Source organism: Leiobunum rupestre, chromosome 4, assembly GCF_980474605.1.
Source record: "Leiobunum rupestre chromosome 4, qqLeiRupe1.1.hap1, whole genome shotgun sequence".
NCBI lineage: Eukaryota > Metazoa > Arthropoda > Arachnida > Opiliones > Sclerosomatidae > Leiobunum > Leiobunum rupestre.
In genome coordinates this window covers 71,041,653-71,060,406 of record NC_143387.1, presented here as the reverse complement: position 1 = coordinate 71,060,406, position 18,754 = coordinate 71,041,653, and the positions used below count along the sequence as shown (strand labels likewise).

The 18,754-nt window shown below is 35.2% G+C and overlaps 1 protein-coding gene across 1 annotated transcript; it reads right to left on the bottom strand.

Annotated features, from left to right (window-relative positions):
* Positions 1-9,468: 9,468 nt before the first annotated feature.
* On the bottom strand, positions 9,469-18,396 carry aph-1 (gamma-secretase subunit Aph-1). The gene is made up of 7 exons (XM_090172817.1): positions 18,213-18,396; positions 17,918-18,061; positions 17,236-17,321; positions 13,913-13,969; positions 13,783-13,848; positions 11,246-11,373; positions 9,469-9,912 (listed from the first exon to the last, which is right to left on the bottom strand). Exons 1-7 carry the CDS (start codon positions 18,323-18,325, stop codon positions 9,766-9,768), a joined length of 741 nt encoding a protein of 246 aa, XP_090028943.1. The 5' UTR covers positions 18,326-18,396; the 3' UTR covers positions 9,469-9,765.
* Positions 18,397-18,754: the final 358 nt, after the last annotated feature.

Sequence of the window (18,754 nt, the reverse complement as noted above, 5' to 3'; positions counted from 1 at the left end):
TTTTGCATTTGAGTTATGGAGAAAGAATTTTGCATTTTGCATTTTGGCTATGGAGAAAGTATTTTGCATTTTACATTTTGCATTTGAGTTATGGAGAAAGTATTTTGCATTTTGCATTTGAGTTATGGAGAAAGTATTTTGCATTTTACATTTTGCATTTGAGTTATGGAGAAAGAATTTTGCATTTTGCATTTTGGCTATGGAGAAAGTATTTTGCATTTTACATTTTGCATTTGAGTTATGGAGAAAGTATTTTGCATTTTGCATTTGAGTTATGGAGAAAGTATTTTGCATTTTACATTTTGCATTTGAGTTATGGAGAAAGAATTTTGCATTTTGCATTTTGGCTATGGAGAAAGTATTTTGCATTTTACATTTTGCATTTGAGTTATGGAGAAAGTATTTTGCATTTTGCATTTGAGTTATGGAGAAAGTATTTTGCATTTTACATTTTGCATTTGAGTTATGGAGAAAGAATTTTGCATTTTGCATTTTGGCTATGGAGAAAGTATTTTGCATTTTACATTTTGCATTTGAGTTATGGAGAAAGTATTTTGCATTTTGCATTTGAGTTATGGAGAAAGTATTTTGCATTTTACATTTTGCATTTGAGTTATGGAGAAAGAATTTTGCATTTTGCATTTTGGCTATGGAGAAAGTATTTTGCATTTTACATTTTGCATTTGAGTTATGGAGAAAGTATTTTGCATTTTGCATTTGAGTTATGGAGAAAGTATTTTGCATTTTACATTTTGCATTTGAGTTATGGAGAAAGAATTTTGCATTTTGCATTTTGGCTATGGAGAAAGTATTTTGCATTTTACATTTTGCATTTGAGTTATGGAGAAAGAATTTTGCATTTTGCATTTTGGCTATGGAGAAAGTATTTTGCATTTTACATTTTGCATTTGAGTTATGGAGAAAGTATTTTGCATTTTGCATTTGAGTTATGGAGAAAGTATTTTGCATTTTACATTTTGCATTTGAGTTATGGAGAAAGAATTTTGCATTTTGCATTTTGGCTATGGAGAAAGTATTTTGCATTTTACATTTTGCATTTGAGTTATGGAGAAAGAATTTTGCATTTTGCATTTTGGCTATGGAGAAAGTATTTTGCATTTTACATTTTGCATTTGAGTTATGGAGAAAGTATTTTGCATTTTGCATTTGAGTTATGGAGAAAGTATTTTGCATTTTACATTTTGCATTTGAGTTATGGAGAAAGAATTTTGCATTTTGCATTTTGGCTATGGAGAAAGTATTTTGCATTTTACATTTTGCATTTGAGTTATGGAGAAAGAATTTTGCATTTTGCATTTTGGCTATGGAGAAAGTATTTTGCATTTTACATTTTGCATTTGAGTTATGGAGAAAGTATTTTGCATTTTGCATTTGAGTTATGGAGAAAGTATTTTGCATTTTACATTTTGCATTTGAGTTATGGAGAAAGAATTTTGCATTTTGCATTTTGGCTATGGAGAAAGTATTTTGCATTTTACATTTTGCATTTGAGTTATGGAGAAAGTATTTTGCATTTTGCATTTGAGTTATGGAGAAAGTATTTTGCATTTTACATTTTGCATTTGAGTTATGGAGAAAGAATTTTGCATTTTGCATTTGAGTTATGGAGAAAGTATTTTGCATTTTACATTTTGCATTTGAGTTATGGAGAAAGAATTTTGCATTTTGCATTTTGGCTATGGAGAAAGTATTTTGCATTTTACATTTTGCATTTGAGTTATGGAGAAAGTATTTTGCATTTTGCATTTGAGTTATGGAGAAAGTATTTTGCATTTTACATTTTGCATTTGAGTTATGGAGAAAGAATTTTGCATTTTGCATTTTGGCTATGGAGAAAGTATTTTGCATTTTACATTTTGCATTTGAGTTATGGAGAAAGTATTTTGCATTTTGCATTTGAGTTATGGAGAAAGTATTTTGCATTTTACATTTTGCATTTGAGTTATGGAGAAAGAATTTTGCATTTTGCATTTTGGCTATGGAGAAAGTATTTTGCATTTTACATTTTGCATTTGAGTTATGGAGAAAGTATTTTGCATTTTGCATTTGAGTTATGGAGAAAGTATTTTGCATTTTACATTTTGCATTTGAGTTATGGAGAAAGAATTTTGCATTTTGCATTTTGGCTATGGAGAAAGTATTTTGCATTTTACATTTTGCATTTGAGTTATGGAGAAAGTATTTTGCATTTTGCATTTGAGTTATGGAGAAAGTATTTTGCATTTTACATTTTGCATTTGAGTTATGGAGAAAGAATTTTGCATTTTGCATTTTGGCTATGGAGAAAGTATTTTGCATTTTACATTTTGCATTTGAGTTATGGAGAAAGTATTTTGCATTTTGCATTTGAGTTATGGAGAAAGTATTTTGCATTTTACATTTTGCATTTGAGTTATGGAGAAAGAATTTTGCATTTTGCATTTTGGCTATGGAGAAAGTATTTTGCATTTTACATTTTGCATTTGAGTTATGGAGAAAGTATTTTGCATTTTGCATTTGAGTTATGGAGAAAGTATTTTGCATTTTACATTTTGCATTTGAGTTATGGAGAAAGAATTTTGCATTTTGCATTTTGGCTATGGAGAAAGTATTTTGCATTTTACATTTTGCATTTGAGTTATGGAGAAAGAATTTTGCATTTTGCATTTTGGCTATGGAGAAAGTATTTTGCATTTTACATTTTGCATTTGAGTTATGGAGAAAGTATTTTGCATTTTGCATTTGAGTTATGGAGAAAGTATTTTGCATTTTACATTTTGCATTTGAGTTATGGAGAAAGAATTTTGCATTTTGCATTTTGGCTATGGAGAAAGTATTTTGCATTTTACATTTTGCATTTGAGTTATGGAGAAAGAATTTTGCATTTTGCATTTTGGCTATGGAGAAAGTATTTTGCATTTTACATTTTGCATTTGAGTTATGGAGAAAGTATTTTGCATTTTGCATTTGAGTTATGGAGAAAGTATTTTGCATTTTACATTTTGCATTTGAGTTATGGAGAAAGAATTTTGCATTTTGCATTTTGGCTATGGAGAAAGTATTTTGCATTTTACATTTTGCATTTGAGTTATGGAGAAAGTATTTTGCATTTTGCATTTGAGTTATGGAGAAAGTATTTTGCATTTTACATTTTGCATTTGAGTTATGGAGAAAGAATTTTGCATTTTGCATTTTGGCTATGGAGAAAGTATTTTGCATTTTACATTTTGCATTTGAGTTATGGAGAAAGAATTTTGCATTTTGCATTTTGGCTATGGAGAAAGTATTTTGCATTTTACATTTTGCATTTGAGTTATGGAGAAAGTATTTTGCATTTTGCATTTGAGTTATGGAGAAAGTATTTTGCATTTTACATTTTGCATTTGAGTTATGGAGAAAGAATTTTGCATTTTGCATTTTGGCTATGGAGAAAGTATTTTGCATTTTACATTTTGCATTTGAGTTATGGAGAAAGAATTTTGCATTTTGCATTTTGGCTATGGAGAAAGTATTTTGCATTTTACATTTTGCATTTGAGTTATGGAGAAAGTATTTTGCATTTTGCATTTGAGTTATGGAGAAAGTATTTTGCATTTTACATTTTGCATTTGAGTTATGGAGAAAGAATTTTGCATTTTGCATTTTGGCTATGGAGAAAGTATTTTGCATTTTACATTTTGCATTTGAGTTATGGAGAAAGAATTTTGCATTTTGCATTTTGGCTATGGAGAAAGTATTTTGCATTTTACATTTTGCATTTGAGTTATGGAGAAAGTATTTTGCATTTTGCATTTGAGTTATGGAGAAAGTATTTTGCATTTTGCATTTGAGTTATGGAGAAAGTATTTTGCATTTTACATTTTGCATTTGAGTTATGGAGAAAGAATTTTGCATTTTGCATTTTGGCTATGGAGAAAGTATTTTGCATTTTACATTTTGCATTTGAGTTATGGAGAAAGTATTTTGCATTTTGCATTTGAGTTATGGAGAAAGTATTTTGCATTTTACATTTTGCATTTGAGTTATGGAGAAAGAATTTTGCATTTTGCATTTTGGCTATGGAGAAAGTATTTTGCATTTTACATTTTGCATTTGAGTTATGGAGAAAGAATTTTGCATTTTGCATTTTGGCTATGGAGAAAGTATTTTGCATTTTACATTTTGCATTTGAGTTATGGAGAAAGTATTTTGCATTTTGCATTTGAGTTATGGAGAAAGTATTTTGCATTTTACATTTTGCATTTGAGTTATGGAGAAAGAATTTTGCATTTTGCATTTTGGCTATGGAGAAAGTATTTTGCATTTTACATTTTGCATTTGAGTTATGGAGAAAGAATTTTGCATTTTGCATTTTGGCTATGGAGAAAGTATTTTGCATTTTACATTTTGCATTTGAGTTATGGAGAAAGAATTTTGCATTTTGCATTTGAGTTATGGAGAAAGTATTTTGCATTTTACATTTTGCATTTGAGTTATGGAGAAAGAATTTTGCATTTTGCATTTTGGCTATGGAGAAAGTATTTTGCATTTTACATTTTGCATTTGAGTTATGGAGAAAGTATTTTGCATTTTGCATTTGAGTTATGGAGAAAGTATTTTGCATTTTACATTTTGCATTTGAGTTATGGAGAAAGAATTTTGCATTTTGCATTTTGGCTATGGAGAAAGTATTTTGCATTTTACATTTTGCATTTGAGTTATGGAGAAAGAATTTTGCATTTTGCATTTTGGCTATGGAGAAAGTATTTTGCATTTTACATTTTGCATTTGAGTTATGGAGAAAGTATTTTACATTTTGCATTTGAGTTATGGAGAAAGAATTTTGCATTTTGCATTTTGGCTATGGAGAAAGTATTTTGCATTTTACATTTTGCATTTGAGTTATGGAGAAAGTATTTTGCATTTTACATTTTGCATTTGAGTTATGGAGAAAGTATTTTGCATTTTACATTTTGCATTTGAGTTATGGAGAAAGTATTTTGCATTTTACATTTTGCATTTGAGTTATGGAGAAAGTATTTTGCATTTTACATTTTGCATTTGAGTTATGGAGAAAGAATTTTGCATTTTACATTTTGATTTTTGAGTTATGGAAAGTATTTGGCATTTCGAACAACCTTGCTAACAAGTTAATTTGGACGATGGTTATATAAACAACCCTTAATTTTAATTAATTTTCAAAGAACCAATTGAAAAAATATAATTTATCACCTTCTAGAAAAAAAACATTTTCATTTACGAACCACAAATACACAAAGAGAGGGTAGCCGAGCAGACCATTTTTCATTGGCTAGAGCATTTGGTGCCTGTAACCCGACTTTGATGTTCCATTCGAAAAATAGCACAATGATAAAACAGTCACAATATAGTCAAAAGTATATAATATATCTGTTATGAGAGAAGTATTAATCATCTTATTCTGTTAATACTATTCGCTTGAAACGTGTACCTTCACGGGTTCTTGCTAATTTGTCAAAGTGTTTTAATAGTGATTTTCTCAAACTATTACATCTGGAAAATATAATATTCATATATAATAATAAGTAAATATCCCTACGTAGAATAATTTTTATAATCTGCCTAGCAGGGTACTTCTCTCGCGAGTTAAATATTATATACTTCCGATACAATTTAAATATCGAAGGAATAAGAAAAGCACGTTCAATCAGAAATAGAAACATTTCGGGTTTAACTGTGCAGACGCAAAATGGGGCCCTACCCGCTCTGTAAATAAAATAATAACATTCCCGATGTACAAAAGGTATCAATCGGGGTACTCGATATCACGAAATCCTGCCACACCGCCAAAAAGGGGAGATGTTTTGTGTGGAACGCTTCGAAGGAATGCGGCAGTGGAACCCAGATATTGATAGGAAATGGCACGCGGGACAGATATAAAGAAGTGTGTTTTGGGACGAGACTAGGAAGTTCGTACACAAAAGTAAACACAAGTATAGGAGTCACGAAAAATATACCAATTACTTATTGTTACATATTATACCAATTTTAACAGGGTGGCCTTATTTAAATCAAACGATATTTTAAAATTAATAAATGAAATCAAACGATATTTTAAAATTAATAAATGAAATCAAACGATATTTTAAAATTAATAAATGAAATCAAACGATATTTTTAAATTAATAAATGAAATCAAACGATATTTTAAAATTAATAAATGAAATCAAACGATATTTCAAAATTAATAAATGAAATCAAACGATATTTTAAAATTAATAAATGAAATCAAACGATATTTGAAAATTAATAAATGAAATCAAACGATATTTGAAATTAATAAATGAAATCAAACGATATTTGAAAATTAATAAATGAAATCAAACGATATTTGAAAATTAATAAATGAAATCAAACGATATTTGAAAATTAATAAATGAAATCAAACGATATTTGAAAATTAATAAATGAAATCAATCGATATTTGAAAATTAATAAATGAAATAAAACGATATTTGAAATTAATAAATGAAATCAAACCATTTTTTTTATTATTGGTTTATACAGGGTGGCTTAGCTATTTGAAACCAATAGCTTGGGATAGTAATATTATACTAAAATGTAGTACTTTTTCTTTTATTTGATACTGATGGAATGATGAAGAGAAAACTAAGGTTTGGATTTAATCAATCATTTATAATTTCTGGTTTTTTTCGGATTACATAAACATATTAGATAAATGGAAAATGTTCATAATGAAACTCGTCGACGTGAAGACACATTTCAAGTCTGTAAATGAGGTTTTCGCTTAAGTTTCAACAGTGATTTCGGCAAATCTCATCGAATTCTGTTTTTTTAAGTCGTTTAAAATACTCTCTTAGTCTCGTACACCTTACTTTTCACGTATCCCCATAAGAAATAGTCCAGCGGAGTTAAATCTGGTGACCTAGGACGCAAACGTTTAGGAAGTTGGTCATCTAACCACTGACGAACTATAACAATGCGGTTGTGCACCGTCGTGCTGGAAAATCATATTTCGACTGGTTTGCCAGGGAAGTAGAACGCGTCAACATTAGTTTTCCATTGCGCCTGATGACTATTTTCACGAAGATAGTAGGGATTTTCAACTGACAAATAATGCAAATTATGTCGCGGTGAAATGCAGCTTCGTCAAAAAACATGACCCTGAACAAATATTTGGGATCGTCTTGTAGACGTTCTCTAAAGCCCAGTTCACACTATACAATTAATTGGGCCACTTAAATGTATCCAACTAATTGTAATCAAGAAAATTGCATAGTGTGAACAGAAATAGTTGGAACCATTGTTACAATATTTCTGTTCACACTATACAATTTTCTTGCTTACAATTAATTGGATACAATTAAGTGGCCCAATTAATTGTATAGTGTGAACTGAGCTTAAGAAACACGCAAAAGTTTATTCGTTGTACATTGCCATCGACATACGATCCTTGGTGCAGATGAAGTTTGAATGGATGATAGTTATAGTTATGCCATATTTTTTATACCTTATGATTACTACAGTAGAATATCCGTTGCAACAGCTCTACTACTAGTATGAGGAATTTGATTTTGATCAACACGTGGTTGGCGAGACGTTTTCCCGAACGATACACCTGACAAAAGATTTCGCAGCAGCTTTTGAATAAAAGATCTGCTTGGTTGCAGCCTATCAGGGTACTTGCGCGTGTACAGGAGTTTAGCTTCGCACCTTTTTCCTAAGCGTAGAATCATTTGAGTTTTCTCAGCGTTCGTGTACTGCGGCATGTTTAATAATTAAATGAACATTGTACGAATTCGTCGCTTCGTTTTAACACGTTTTTAATAATAGACCTCGTAGACGAATTACATTTCACGAGAGCTTTTAGACGTAAATCGTTTTTTCTCGTTTTTGAACGTCATCTTAATTTTCTTCAGATTGACCTTGAAGACACATTCCTTTTTTACAAATAACACAAAATAAGGTTTCCCAGCACGGCGGTGCACCACAGTATGTGTAGTTGTCTGGCAATTAAATTGGAAGAAAGGAACCAATTTTAACTGAACCAACATTTTTAGAAGTTTGAAAAAAAAAACATGGAGTCGCTATTGAAACTAATTCCGGTGTTTGAGAAAAGCTCATTTACAGACTTGAATGAAAAGTGTAGGTAATACCATAAGTGTATAATATTGTTGCATACGTATGACACTTCCTATTCTTCACATGCAAATGTTTTACTGAGAGGTATTCACAAGACAGACTGCATTACGGACTTCGTCGCCGTTTGGCGTCCGCTTACTAACTCAATAAAAACTATCAACTGATTGGTATATCATATTTAATCTATAAAAACGTGAAAAAATACCTTTTGGCCTAAAAATGTACTTCGTGTTTATATTCTTTCTTTTTTCGAACAGTATCGTCCACTCTTAGCGATACTTGTTTTTTTTTTCAAATAACCTTGGTCGACTCCTTTCGTGTGATTGGTTTACGGGGGCTAAAAACCAGGCTTTTTACCGATCCTCTAAAATCTACTATCCATGTTTCAATGAACATAAAACTGAAATACGCATAACTTGCTCGTGGGTGTGAGCTGTTTCCGTTGCCAAGGTAGCGAGTTAAAATTCATAGGCCCACGGTGGGCAAGCGATTATATCGCAGGATCGTGTTAAGTTCTGCCTCATGATCTGTGACGTTAAATAATGTCATGGCGGATGTTCCAAGGCCGGTCATGGCTACGTCATAGTATGTCTATGACGCTACGAGCAAGCACCAAATATGAATCACGGCAAATATGCAAATAATTTGATACCACTTTATAAATTAAAGGTCATTTTAATCAAAGATAATATACATGGTTGCCACCAAATTTTGAGATTCAAATTCCCTGACTTTTTAAGGTCATAATTTTTATTTTATATTTTACTTTTATAAGAAGTTAATAAATTTAAAAGGACTTATGTTTCAGTAAAAAGGTTATTGCAATGTTGAAAATATTTGTCAAACTTTCAAGGAAATGAATGATAATCATAGAATTTGACATGTAGATCTTGAGTAAAATTATCTTCAAAAAGTGTAAAGATGAAATTGAAATCCCCGACTTTTGCCTGATTTCCCTGACGTGTGACAACCATGATATAGAACTCCGTACCCTTCCGGCACGTGACCTCCGAAAAATCAGCCTCCAACGGTCATTGTATTGTCTTATCACGGCCAACTTTGATCTATATCTATAGTTGGTTACCCTGGCAACCGTGAGGCTTATTTTGTTCGGAGCTCCAGCAGGAAGTGGGTAAACGCTATTGACTACGCGCGAGCAGTGATTTCGAATCTAGGGTACGAGGTTTATATTATCTTTGCTTTAATGAGAATAAAACGAACTATTGAATCCCAGAAAATATAAAAATTATACCTTTCTTTATAAAATAAAAATTTGGTATAAACAATTTATTTATTCGAGGCCAAATTTGTATGTAAACCATAATTTTATTGAAAATAAACACAGAATCACGGGAAAATATACAAATAATTTATTATTACAAATTATACCAATTTTATAAAAAATAAAAACTTGGTATAAACAATTTATCATTTTTTGGTGGAAAATATGAATAACACACGCAAAAGTAACCGTTAGAATTGATGAATAAAATAGACAATTTAATATTTTTAAGTTATTTCGGCGGACACTCGAAAAGTGTTTATTTCCACGAAACTGGAGGGTTGGTAAAAATTGTCCATTTCTTCGTTGAGGACGTTCGCCCAGATTCCGCGCGCGAAAGTTCGACAGGTGAGGCGGATGTGTTAATTGGGAATGTGGCAACTGAAAAAGGCCCTTAAGCTGCGGAAACTTCCGCCGGCGGCTTTGAAAGCCAAGACGGCGCTGATGAAAAGGAACACGTACAACGGGGTTATGCTGGCCCAGTACAACTGGCTCTTGTTAAACAGAGTCTAAACGAAGGATGAAAAATGTTATTGAGATCTCGCGTTTCAAATAAAGATGGCGTATTCAACTTTCAAACGCCTTCTATTAGGTACACCAAAAGTGAAATAATTACCAAAAGAGTGTCAATGACTCAATGTAATCGGTTACACGCGAAGTAAAAGTTGGGAGGGTATTACTTAGGGAGGGAATGAAGTTCAAAAGTAGAAACAGTGTCGCCTCCAGGTGAGAGTTTCGAGTGCTAAGAAAACACGGGAGAAGGCTAGCAGGCTTTTGATTTTTTAACATTATCAACGATTTAATACAAAACACGAAAGAATAAACCAGAAAGCTGGTGCATCGTCAATCCTAGTCTAGCCTTTTATGATCTCTATCGAGATAGCAGCATTCAGTAAATTTTAGCGTGGGAAAGTATAGGAACTGGCACATTTCTAGTAATTATATCACTTTTGGATACACGAAGTCAGTTTCTAAAGAACCATTCGTAGCTTGCTCGTGGGTGTGGCTTGTGTTCGTTGCCATGGTAACGCGTATAGGCCGGCCATGGTAACGCGTATAGGCCGGCCATGGTAACGCTTATAGGCCGGCCATGGTAACGCTTATAGGCCGGCCATGACAATAAGATGCCCATGGTGGTCACGTGATTATTTCGCAGAATCGTGCGCCGTTTTGCTCGTGATCTGTGACGTTAAATAATGTCATGGCGGATGTTTCAAGGCGGGTCTTAGATATGACGTATGCTTACGACGCTACGAGCAAGCACACAATTGAGATAACGGTCTGATTTTATTTTGGTACACGTAAGGAGCTTACGTCGGGCGCAACAAGACCATGGCGCCCGTTTCAGCCATTGAATTGGGAATAGTACCGCTAGAATTACATAGGCGCGTTCGGGAGTCGAGTTTTCGCGAAACAAATTGTGAAAATACGAGTCGGCGCACTCAGCCGTCAACTCTATCAATATACGGTGGCGCCATCTATCACTTTCAAAGTGGAATATTGGGAAAAGTTGTTTTCATAGGATGTAGTTCCCGCCGCTAACAGCGGATGGCCCCACCATATAATGATACAGTTCTCAATTTAAAAAAAATTTGTTTCGCGGAAGGCAGATTGAAACTAATTCTAGCGGTACTATTCCTAATTCAATGGTTTCAACACAGTCATTCGTGTATAAATAAATACAATCTTGCTGTGGCCAGAGTAAAGGGAGTTTTTTAATTAAATTCCAGTTTAACCGCATCTGCAACAGATGACGCTACAATTAGCATGTCTTAATTGGTCTGCGTGGGTTTGTCCAAGTTGAATACTCCTATCTGGATGAGCTCCGGGGAAGATACGTACCAAACAGGACACGAACAGATGAGAGATGACGACGTAGGCGACCTGCGCGTAGCCACGGTTGTCCCAAGCGTGGAAGAAAATCACTCCCCAAAATGTGTGCAGTAAAATGAACGCCAATGTAGTAAAGGCTAAAATGAATAATATCTTAGCCATTCTGGGCGTTAATCGGTTGGGTAATGAAATAAAACTGGGAGATTCATAACCGACCAACCGGTACGGAGATTGTTACCGATAACCGACCAACCGGTACGGAGCTTGTTACCGATAACCGACCAACCGGTACGGAGCTTGTTACCGATAACCGACCAACCGGTTACGGAGATGGTTACCGATAACCGACCAACCGGTACGGAGCTTGTTACCGATAACCGACCAACCGGTACGGAGCTTGTTACCGATAACCGACCAACCGGTACGGAGCTTGTTACCGATAACCGACCAACCGGTACGGAGCTTGTTACCGATAACCGACCAACCGGTACGGAGCTTGTTACCGATAACCGACCAACCGGTACGGAGCTTGTTACCGATAACCGACCAACCGGTTACGGAGATGGTTACCGATAACCGACCAACCGGTACGGAGCTTGTTACCGATAACCGACCAACCGGTACGGAGCTTGTTACCGATAACCGACCAACCGGTACGGAGCTTGTTACCGATAACCGACCAACCGGTACGGAGCTTGTTACCGATAACCGACCAACCGGTTACGGAGCTTGTTACCGATAACCGACCAACCGGTACGGAGCTTGTTACCGATAACCGACCAACCGGTACGGAGCTTGTTACCGATAACCGACCAACCGGTACGGAGCTTGTTACCGATAACCGACCAACCGGTACGGAGCTTGTTACCGATAACCGACCAACCGGTACGGAGCTTGTTACCGATAACCGACCAACCGGTTACGGAGATGGTTACCGATAACCGACCAACCGGTACGGAGCTTGTTACCGATAACCGACCAACCGGTACGGAGCTTGTTACCGATAACCGACCAACCGGTACGGAGCTTGTTACCGATAACCGACCAACCGGTACGGAGCTTGTTACCGATAACCGACCAACCGGTTACGGAGCTTGTTACCGATAACCGACCAACCGGTACGGAGCTTGTTACCGATAACCGACCAACCGGTACGGAGCTTGTTACCGATAACCGACCAACCGGTACGGAGCTTGTTACCGATAACCGACCAACCGGTACGGAGCTTGTTACCGATAACCGACCAACCGGTACGGAGCTTGTTACCGATAACCGACCAACCGGTACGGAGATTGTTACCGATAACCGACCAACCGGTACGGAGATTGTTACCGATAACCGACCAACCGGTACGGAGCTTGTTACCGATAACCGACCAACCGGTACGGAGCTTGTTACCGATAACCGACCAACCGGTACGGAGCTTGTTACCGATAACCGACCAACCGGTTACGGAGATGGTTACCGATAACCGACCAACCGGTACGGAGCTTGTTACCGATAACCGACCAACCGGTACGGAGCTTGTTACCGATAACCGACCAACCGGTACGGAGCTTGTTACCGATAACCGACCAACCGGTACGGAGCTTGTTACCGATAACCGACCAACCGGTACGGAGATTGTTACCGATAACCGACCAACCGGTACGGAGCTTGTTACCGATAACCGACCAACCGGTACGGAGCTTGTTACCGATAACCGACCAACCGGTACGGAGCTTGTTACTGATAACCGACCAACCGGTACGGAGCTTGTTACCGATAACCGACCAACCGGTACGGAGCTTGTTACCGATAACCGACCAACCGGTACGGAGATGGTTACCGATAACCGACCAACCGGTACGGAGCTTGTTACCGATAACCGACCAACCGGTACGGAGCTTGTTACCGATAACCGACCAACCGGTACGGAGCTTGTTACCGATAACCGACCAACCGGTACGGAGATGGTTACCGATAACCGACCAACCGGTACGGAGATTGTTACCGATAACCGACCAACCGGTACGGAGCTTGTTACCGATAACCGACCAACCGGTACGGAGATTGTTACCGATAACCGACCAACCGGTACGGAGCTTGTTACCGATAACCGACCAACCGGTACGGAGATTGTTACCGATAACCGACCAACCGGTACGGAGCTTGTTACCGATAACCGACCAACCGGTACGGAGCTTGTTACCGATAACCGACCAACCGGTTACGGAGATGGTTACCGATAACCGACCAACCGGTACGGAGATTGTTACCGATAACCGACCAACCGGTTACGGAGATTGTTACCGATAACCGACAAACCGGTTACGGAGATTGTTACCGATAACCGACAAACCGGTTACGGAGATTGTTACCGATAACCGACAAACCGGTTACGGAGATTGTTACCAATAACCGACATCAATTCGCGAAATATCAAATACCATGTTATTCTAATCTTATTGCACCGATAATTAAAATTATATCGGTTACCGCCAGGTTAAGTATATAACGTGGCTAAGAGCATAAGCAAATGAAATATCATAAAGAAAGGCATGTACCTGAAATGATGAAGAAGTAAGGAGAGTCTCCGTGAAGGCCAACTGATCCTGGACCAACTGAATCCGCTATTTTTTACAATAATTCATATTTAACATGTGAAGTCTTAGACCATATGTGAAAATATATTACCTAAGACATTGACTAGGGAGAATGCGCCACTCATTACACCAAACCCGAGACCAGCCACTAGAACGAACCAAATACAACTAATCTTCATAATGCACGAGTAGCGAATACTTGAAATAATTTGAAGCTAATGTCGCGTCATGTTAAGAGTACGTCGCATAATTTGAAGAATACTTTAATCAATAACACAATCACGGCTTGTGTGAACCACATCACATTCCTCTTAGTGGATTCGAACTTTATGTGTCAACCAGTAGACCATCGTTCCTCATTCATATTTTGTGTTATACTTCTTCGTGGTTTCTCTAAACTCAGAGAGTAGTATCTTATGGAACGTTAAAGGTCAGTGGTTTCAAGCGACTTTTTAAGGCATGTAATTATCTATAAAACGTTCATAAAGGCTAAAATTGCTATTACTAGATTTTTTACACTGTTTTATCATAATTTCTTTGTTTCTACTGTGTGCCTGTTAAATTTACTCTTCACCAAATACTAAGCCCATTTGGACTCTCGGAAATATGATGTAGATCAACCAAGAACGTATTTAGGTTACTAAGGACGTAAGAGTCGACCTCTTTACAGGAACAAAATACTATCTAGGCCACAATTTGAATTGAAACAACAGTGACTACGCTTTGCAACAAGCCCCGAAAAAGTAGCCCAAAGACCTCATCCCTCATCAATGAAATTGATTTGTTTTTCGGCTCCTTATTGGTCAATATAATTTGGTTGAAAGCCGTGACAAAAATTCTTCTAATTGAAATGGAGTTTCTAAATCTAATGGTTCCAAGTGGGAATTGGATTTTTCTTTATAGAAGTACACTGGCAAAATTGCACTACAGCGGCCTCATGTAATTTCGTTTTTTTTTTTTGGTGGAGAATGTAGTACTTGCCGCGTAGATTACTAAACTATTTTTTTTGGGCCGCAAATGATAATTAAATTAATTAACTTAATTTTAAAAATTTAGTAATTTTAGGGAATTACCGTGTTTTTGTATTTTTTTTTGTGGCGGAGAATGTAGCACTTGACGCGTAGATTACGAAACTTTTTTTTTTGGGCCGCAAATGATCATTAAATTAATTAACTTAATTTTAAAAATTTAGTAATTTTAGGGAATTACCGTGTTTTTGTATTTATTTGTGGCGGAGAATTTAGCACTTGACGCGTAGATTACTAAACCAATTTTTTTGCGGCCGCAAATGATAATTTTTTAATCAACTTAACTTTTAAAAAGGCGTCATTTTAGGAGTTTAGTAACGTTTTTCTAATACTAAACTCCCCTGACGGCACCGCGCACTCACTTCGCTCAAGCGCTGGGGGCTCGCAGCGCCTCCCCAACCCCATACTAAAAAAAGCGATGGGCCATCTATAACGCGACCTAGAGGACAGTACCAAGCCTTACGCATCAAGTATATACTTTTAATCTCAACCAGAAAAAAAGTGGCCCAAAAATAGAAAACACCTAGAAAATGAACAAAAACTGTAATAGATTTGATAAAGTACGGGAATATCACTTTGTGGCCCAAAAATACAAAACACCGAGAAAAGGAACAAAAACTGTAATTGATTTTATAAAAAAAAGGGAATATCACGTGGAATTCATTAGGACACCGAAACTGTGGTGTCGGCGAACACACGACGGAAATAAGTACAACGAAACACGTGAAAATGCCCAAAAATTAGAAATTTAAAATTACATTAAAAAAATAAATAATCATTTGCTTTTGCGGCCAAAATAAAAATAACCCTCGGCATCAACGTGACAAGGTCTATCCGGCGCGACCAAAATTAATATAAAATTCAATGAAAATGAGAAATTTTTAAAATTAAAAAAATTAAATTAAACAATTAAATAATCATTTGCGGCCAAAATAAAAAATACCCTCGACATCTACGTGACAAGGTTTATCAGGCGCAACCAAAATTAATATAAAATTCAATGAAAATGAGAAATTTTTAAAATTAAAAAAATTAAGTTAAACAATTAAATAATCATTTGCGGCCAAAATAAAAAATACCCTCGTCATCTACGTGACAAGGTCTATCAGGCGCAACCAAAATTAATATAAAATTCGATGAGGCCGCTGTAGTGCACTTCACCCGATTAAATTTAAAATTCTAAAAAATTTAGAATTTATGATGTCTATTTGGTCTGCATATTAGTTTTAGAAAGTATTTTTTTTCCTTCGGAAATATCTTTTGGTAAAATCAGCGAAGTTACACGTTTCAACCAAATAACATTAGCAGTGTAAAGATGAACACTTCTCTCATAAAAGAAATATCATTCTTTTGCTTTAATTAAATTAGAAATCTAATAATTTTTCTGAAATGCAACAGATTTTGTAGTTGAAGTCTTTAATAAAATTGGAGGAATTAATGGAGTATGTGCTTATAATAACCTTTTTAACAACTACGAAAAGTGTGCTAATAGCCTCTAACAAAGCGCTAACCACGGTCAGATAGACTGTACCCTGATTATGTGAGTGACTAGCCCCTCGGCCTCTAATTATACAATGGAAAGTGTTCATCATACCATTAGTAAAATATTGCGATAAGTATAATACTAACTGTCATATTTTTAACTGCAACTTTTCTTAACAGTCACAACAAAAACAAAATGAAATATTATACAACGACTTCGTTACGCATACTCCGTGCAATAAAAATTCGGATAATTTCATACCAAAAATTAGTAAGATTTATAGCGCTTTAAAATAATAACTTATGTTTACTTCAAGAAAATAATTAATTTTTGAATTGCAACCAGTGGCGTAGCCAGAAATCCTTGAAGGGATGGGTTCAAACTATGTAAAATACCTGAGAGGGGTCGAGAAGGGGATGAAATTTTAGTAAAGACAAAGTTATACCCAAGGGGTAGGGGGAGTTGGCCATGGAAACAAACCCCTTGTCTACACTGATTGCAACTTACGATTGATTATTAAAAGCACTCATTTCGTGTTTAAAGGTAATAGCATTAAATTTTGAGATCTCTAACAGTTTTTGCGTTGCGTTTATAAGCATCAACCAAGTATTATCGGAATAAGAGAATTAGAATGCAGGGCTTTTGATAAATATTTTTTAAAACAAACCAAAATGGTCATTAGTTCATAAGCTTCTTTATAAAAGAAAATTTAATTGGTTAGTTGCTGGACCTTAGTAAAAAAAATTAAATGTTCAGTTGGTATTAAATTGAAAGTGGTGATCAAGAGTGGTAATAAGAAAGAAAGATATCTATGGAAAAAGCTACAAGCGTCATACTTACAGTTATTAATTACTTATGAAACTACCATGTATTCTAGCTAAATAATATAAACTAGGTATTTACCATAAGCCAATGTTAACCGGTTGCTCGAAACAGCAGTTCCATCCATACCCACTTCCTCAACCTTTTTCAATCCAACTTCAGCTTTCCTATACATTATAAAACAATCATAAATTCAAAGTGCTAACACCATATTTGGACAAAAGTTAAATATCATACTAGAATAATGTAAATTATATTAAGGCTTAGCTTCATTTCACTATTTGGCATAATGCTTGACTATAAAACTAGCTAGGTACGGAAACATAACTGATTCACTTACTATGGACAAAAAAGTGTTTAAGTCCATGAAAATAAAAGTGTACAAAGAAGTTATGCGTGCATTTGTTTGTATAGTCAATTGTAGGGGATACTGTGCATACTTAACCACTCTAATAAAAACAAAACCATTGTACATTTAGATACTCTGATTTCCTTTCACTGAGCACATTTAACTTAAAATTTAACAGGTTAATGAAACGAGATAATTAAAACCTATAATGACCTGCATAGCCAAGGTTTGGAGAGTGTATACAAAAATATGGTGATTAGCTTTTTTTCCACAATGTGGAAAGTTTGGGTGCTCTAACATTCAAACTCAGACCCCAAAAATTAAGCCTGAATACAATTATGAAAAGCTTTAAGATAGGACTTCATGAGTAACGCATGATAAATATTAAATTAATAATATTATACATCAACTTACCGCAAAATTTTGTAAAAGACATATCTAAATCCTTCTTGGAATAAAACCGAGAAGACAACACCAAAAGCTAACTGTTTCTGCAGTGGAACGACAGCGAACCAAAGAATCGAAGACAGCAACAATGATAGTAGCCAAAAAAATGCTCTGTAAAATAATTTCAATTTATTATAATTGTGAATGTCATCGACTTCAATTTATGTCTTCCTTAATCATTATCTAATATTTCCATAGGAGTTAATAAACAAAGGCTTAAATTATTTAAAAATAGGGTATAGGAAATTCAAAACAAACTTACGCTGATATCAATATAATAATTCTGATTGGATCTTTGGCAACAGTTATGGAAAATAAGGCAGCAGGAGGTCCAAAAGCAATTAAAGAACAACCGAAAAATTCCATAAGAGTCATTTTCACTTCTTAAAACATTAAGCCTACACGTCAAAATACATCAGGATGGGGCGAATGGCGAAAACTACGGCGTGACTCACAACGTACAATAGTAGTATAGTACCAAGTTGGCCGTGATAATCACTTTCGCTGGAATGATGGCGCCATCATGTGGTCCGATGGTGAAAGAGTTTTGAATATTTCCCCGCTTATTTTTCTCATTTCCTGTATAATATCTTATAGCAAGTTCCGCCGGAGCTTTGTTTTATCATTCAAAAATATTATCAGTCGTTATCTAAATGAATAAAAAGTATTCCTAAGAGGTTAGAGGCCCTATCAATAAGCCTCATATCTAATGTTTATCTAAAACTGTTACCAGAAGTAAATGATAATTTTAACATAGAAGGTAAGTTTCAGACAGATTATTTTTATCTGGGTACATCTAATAAA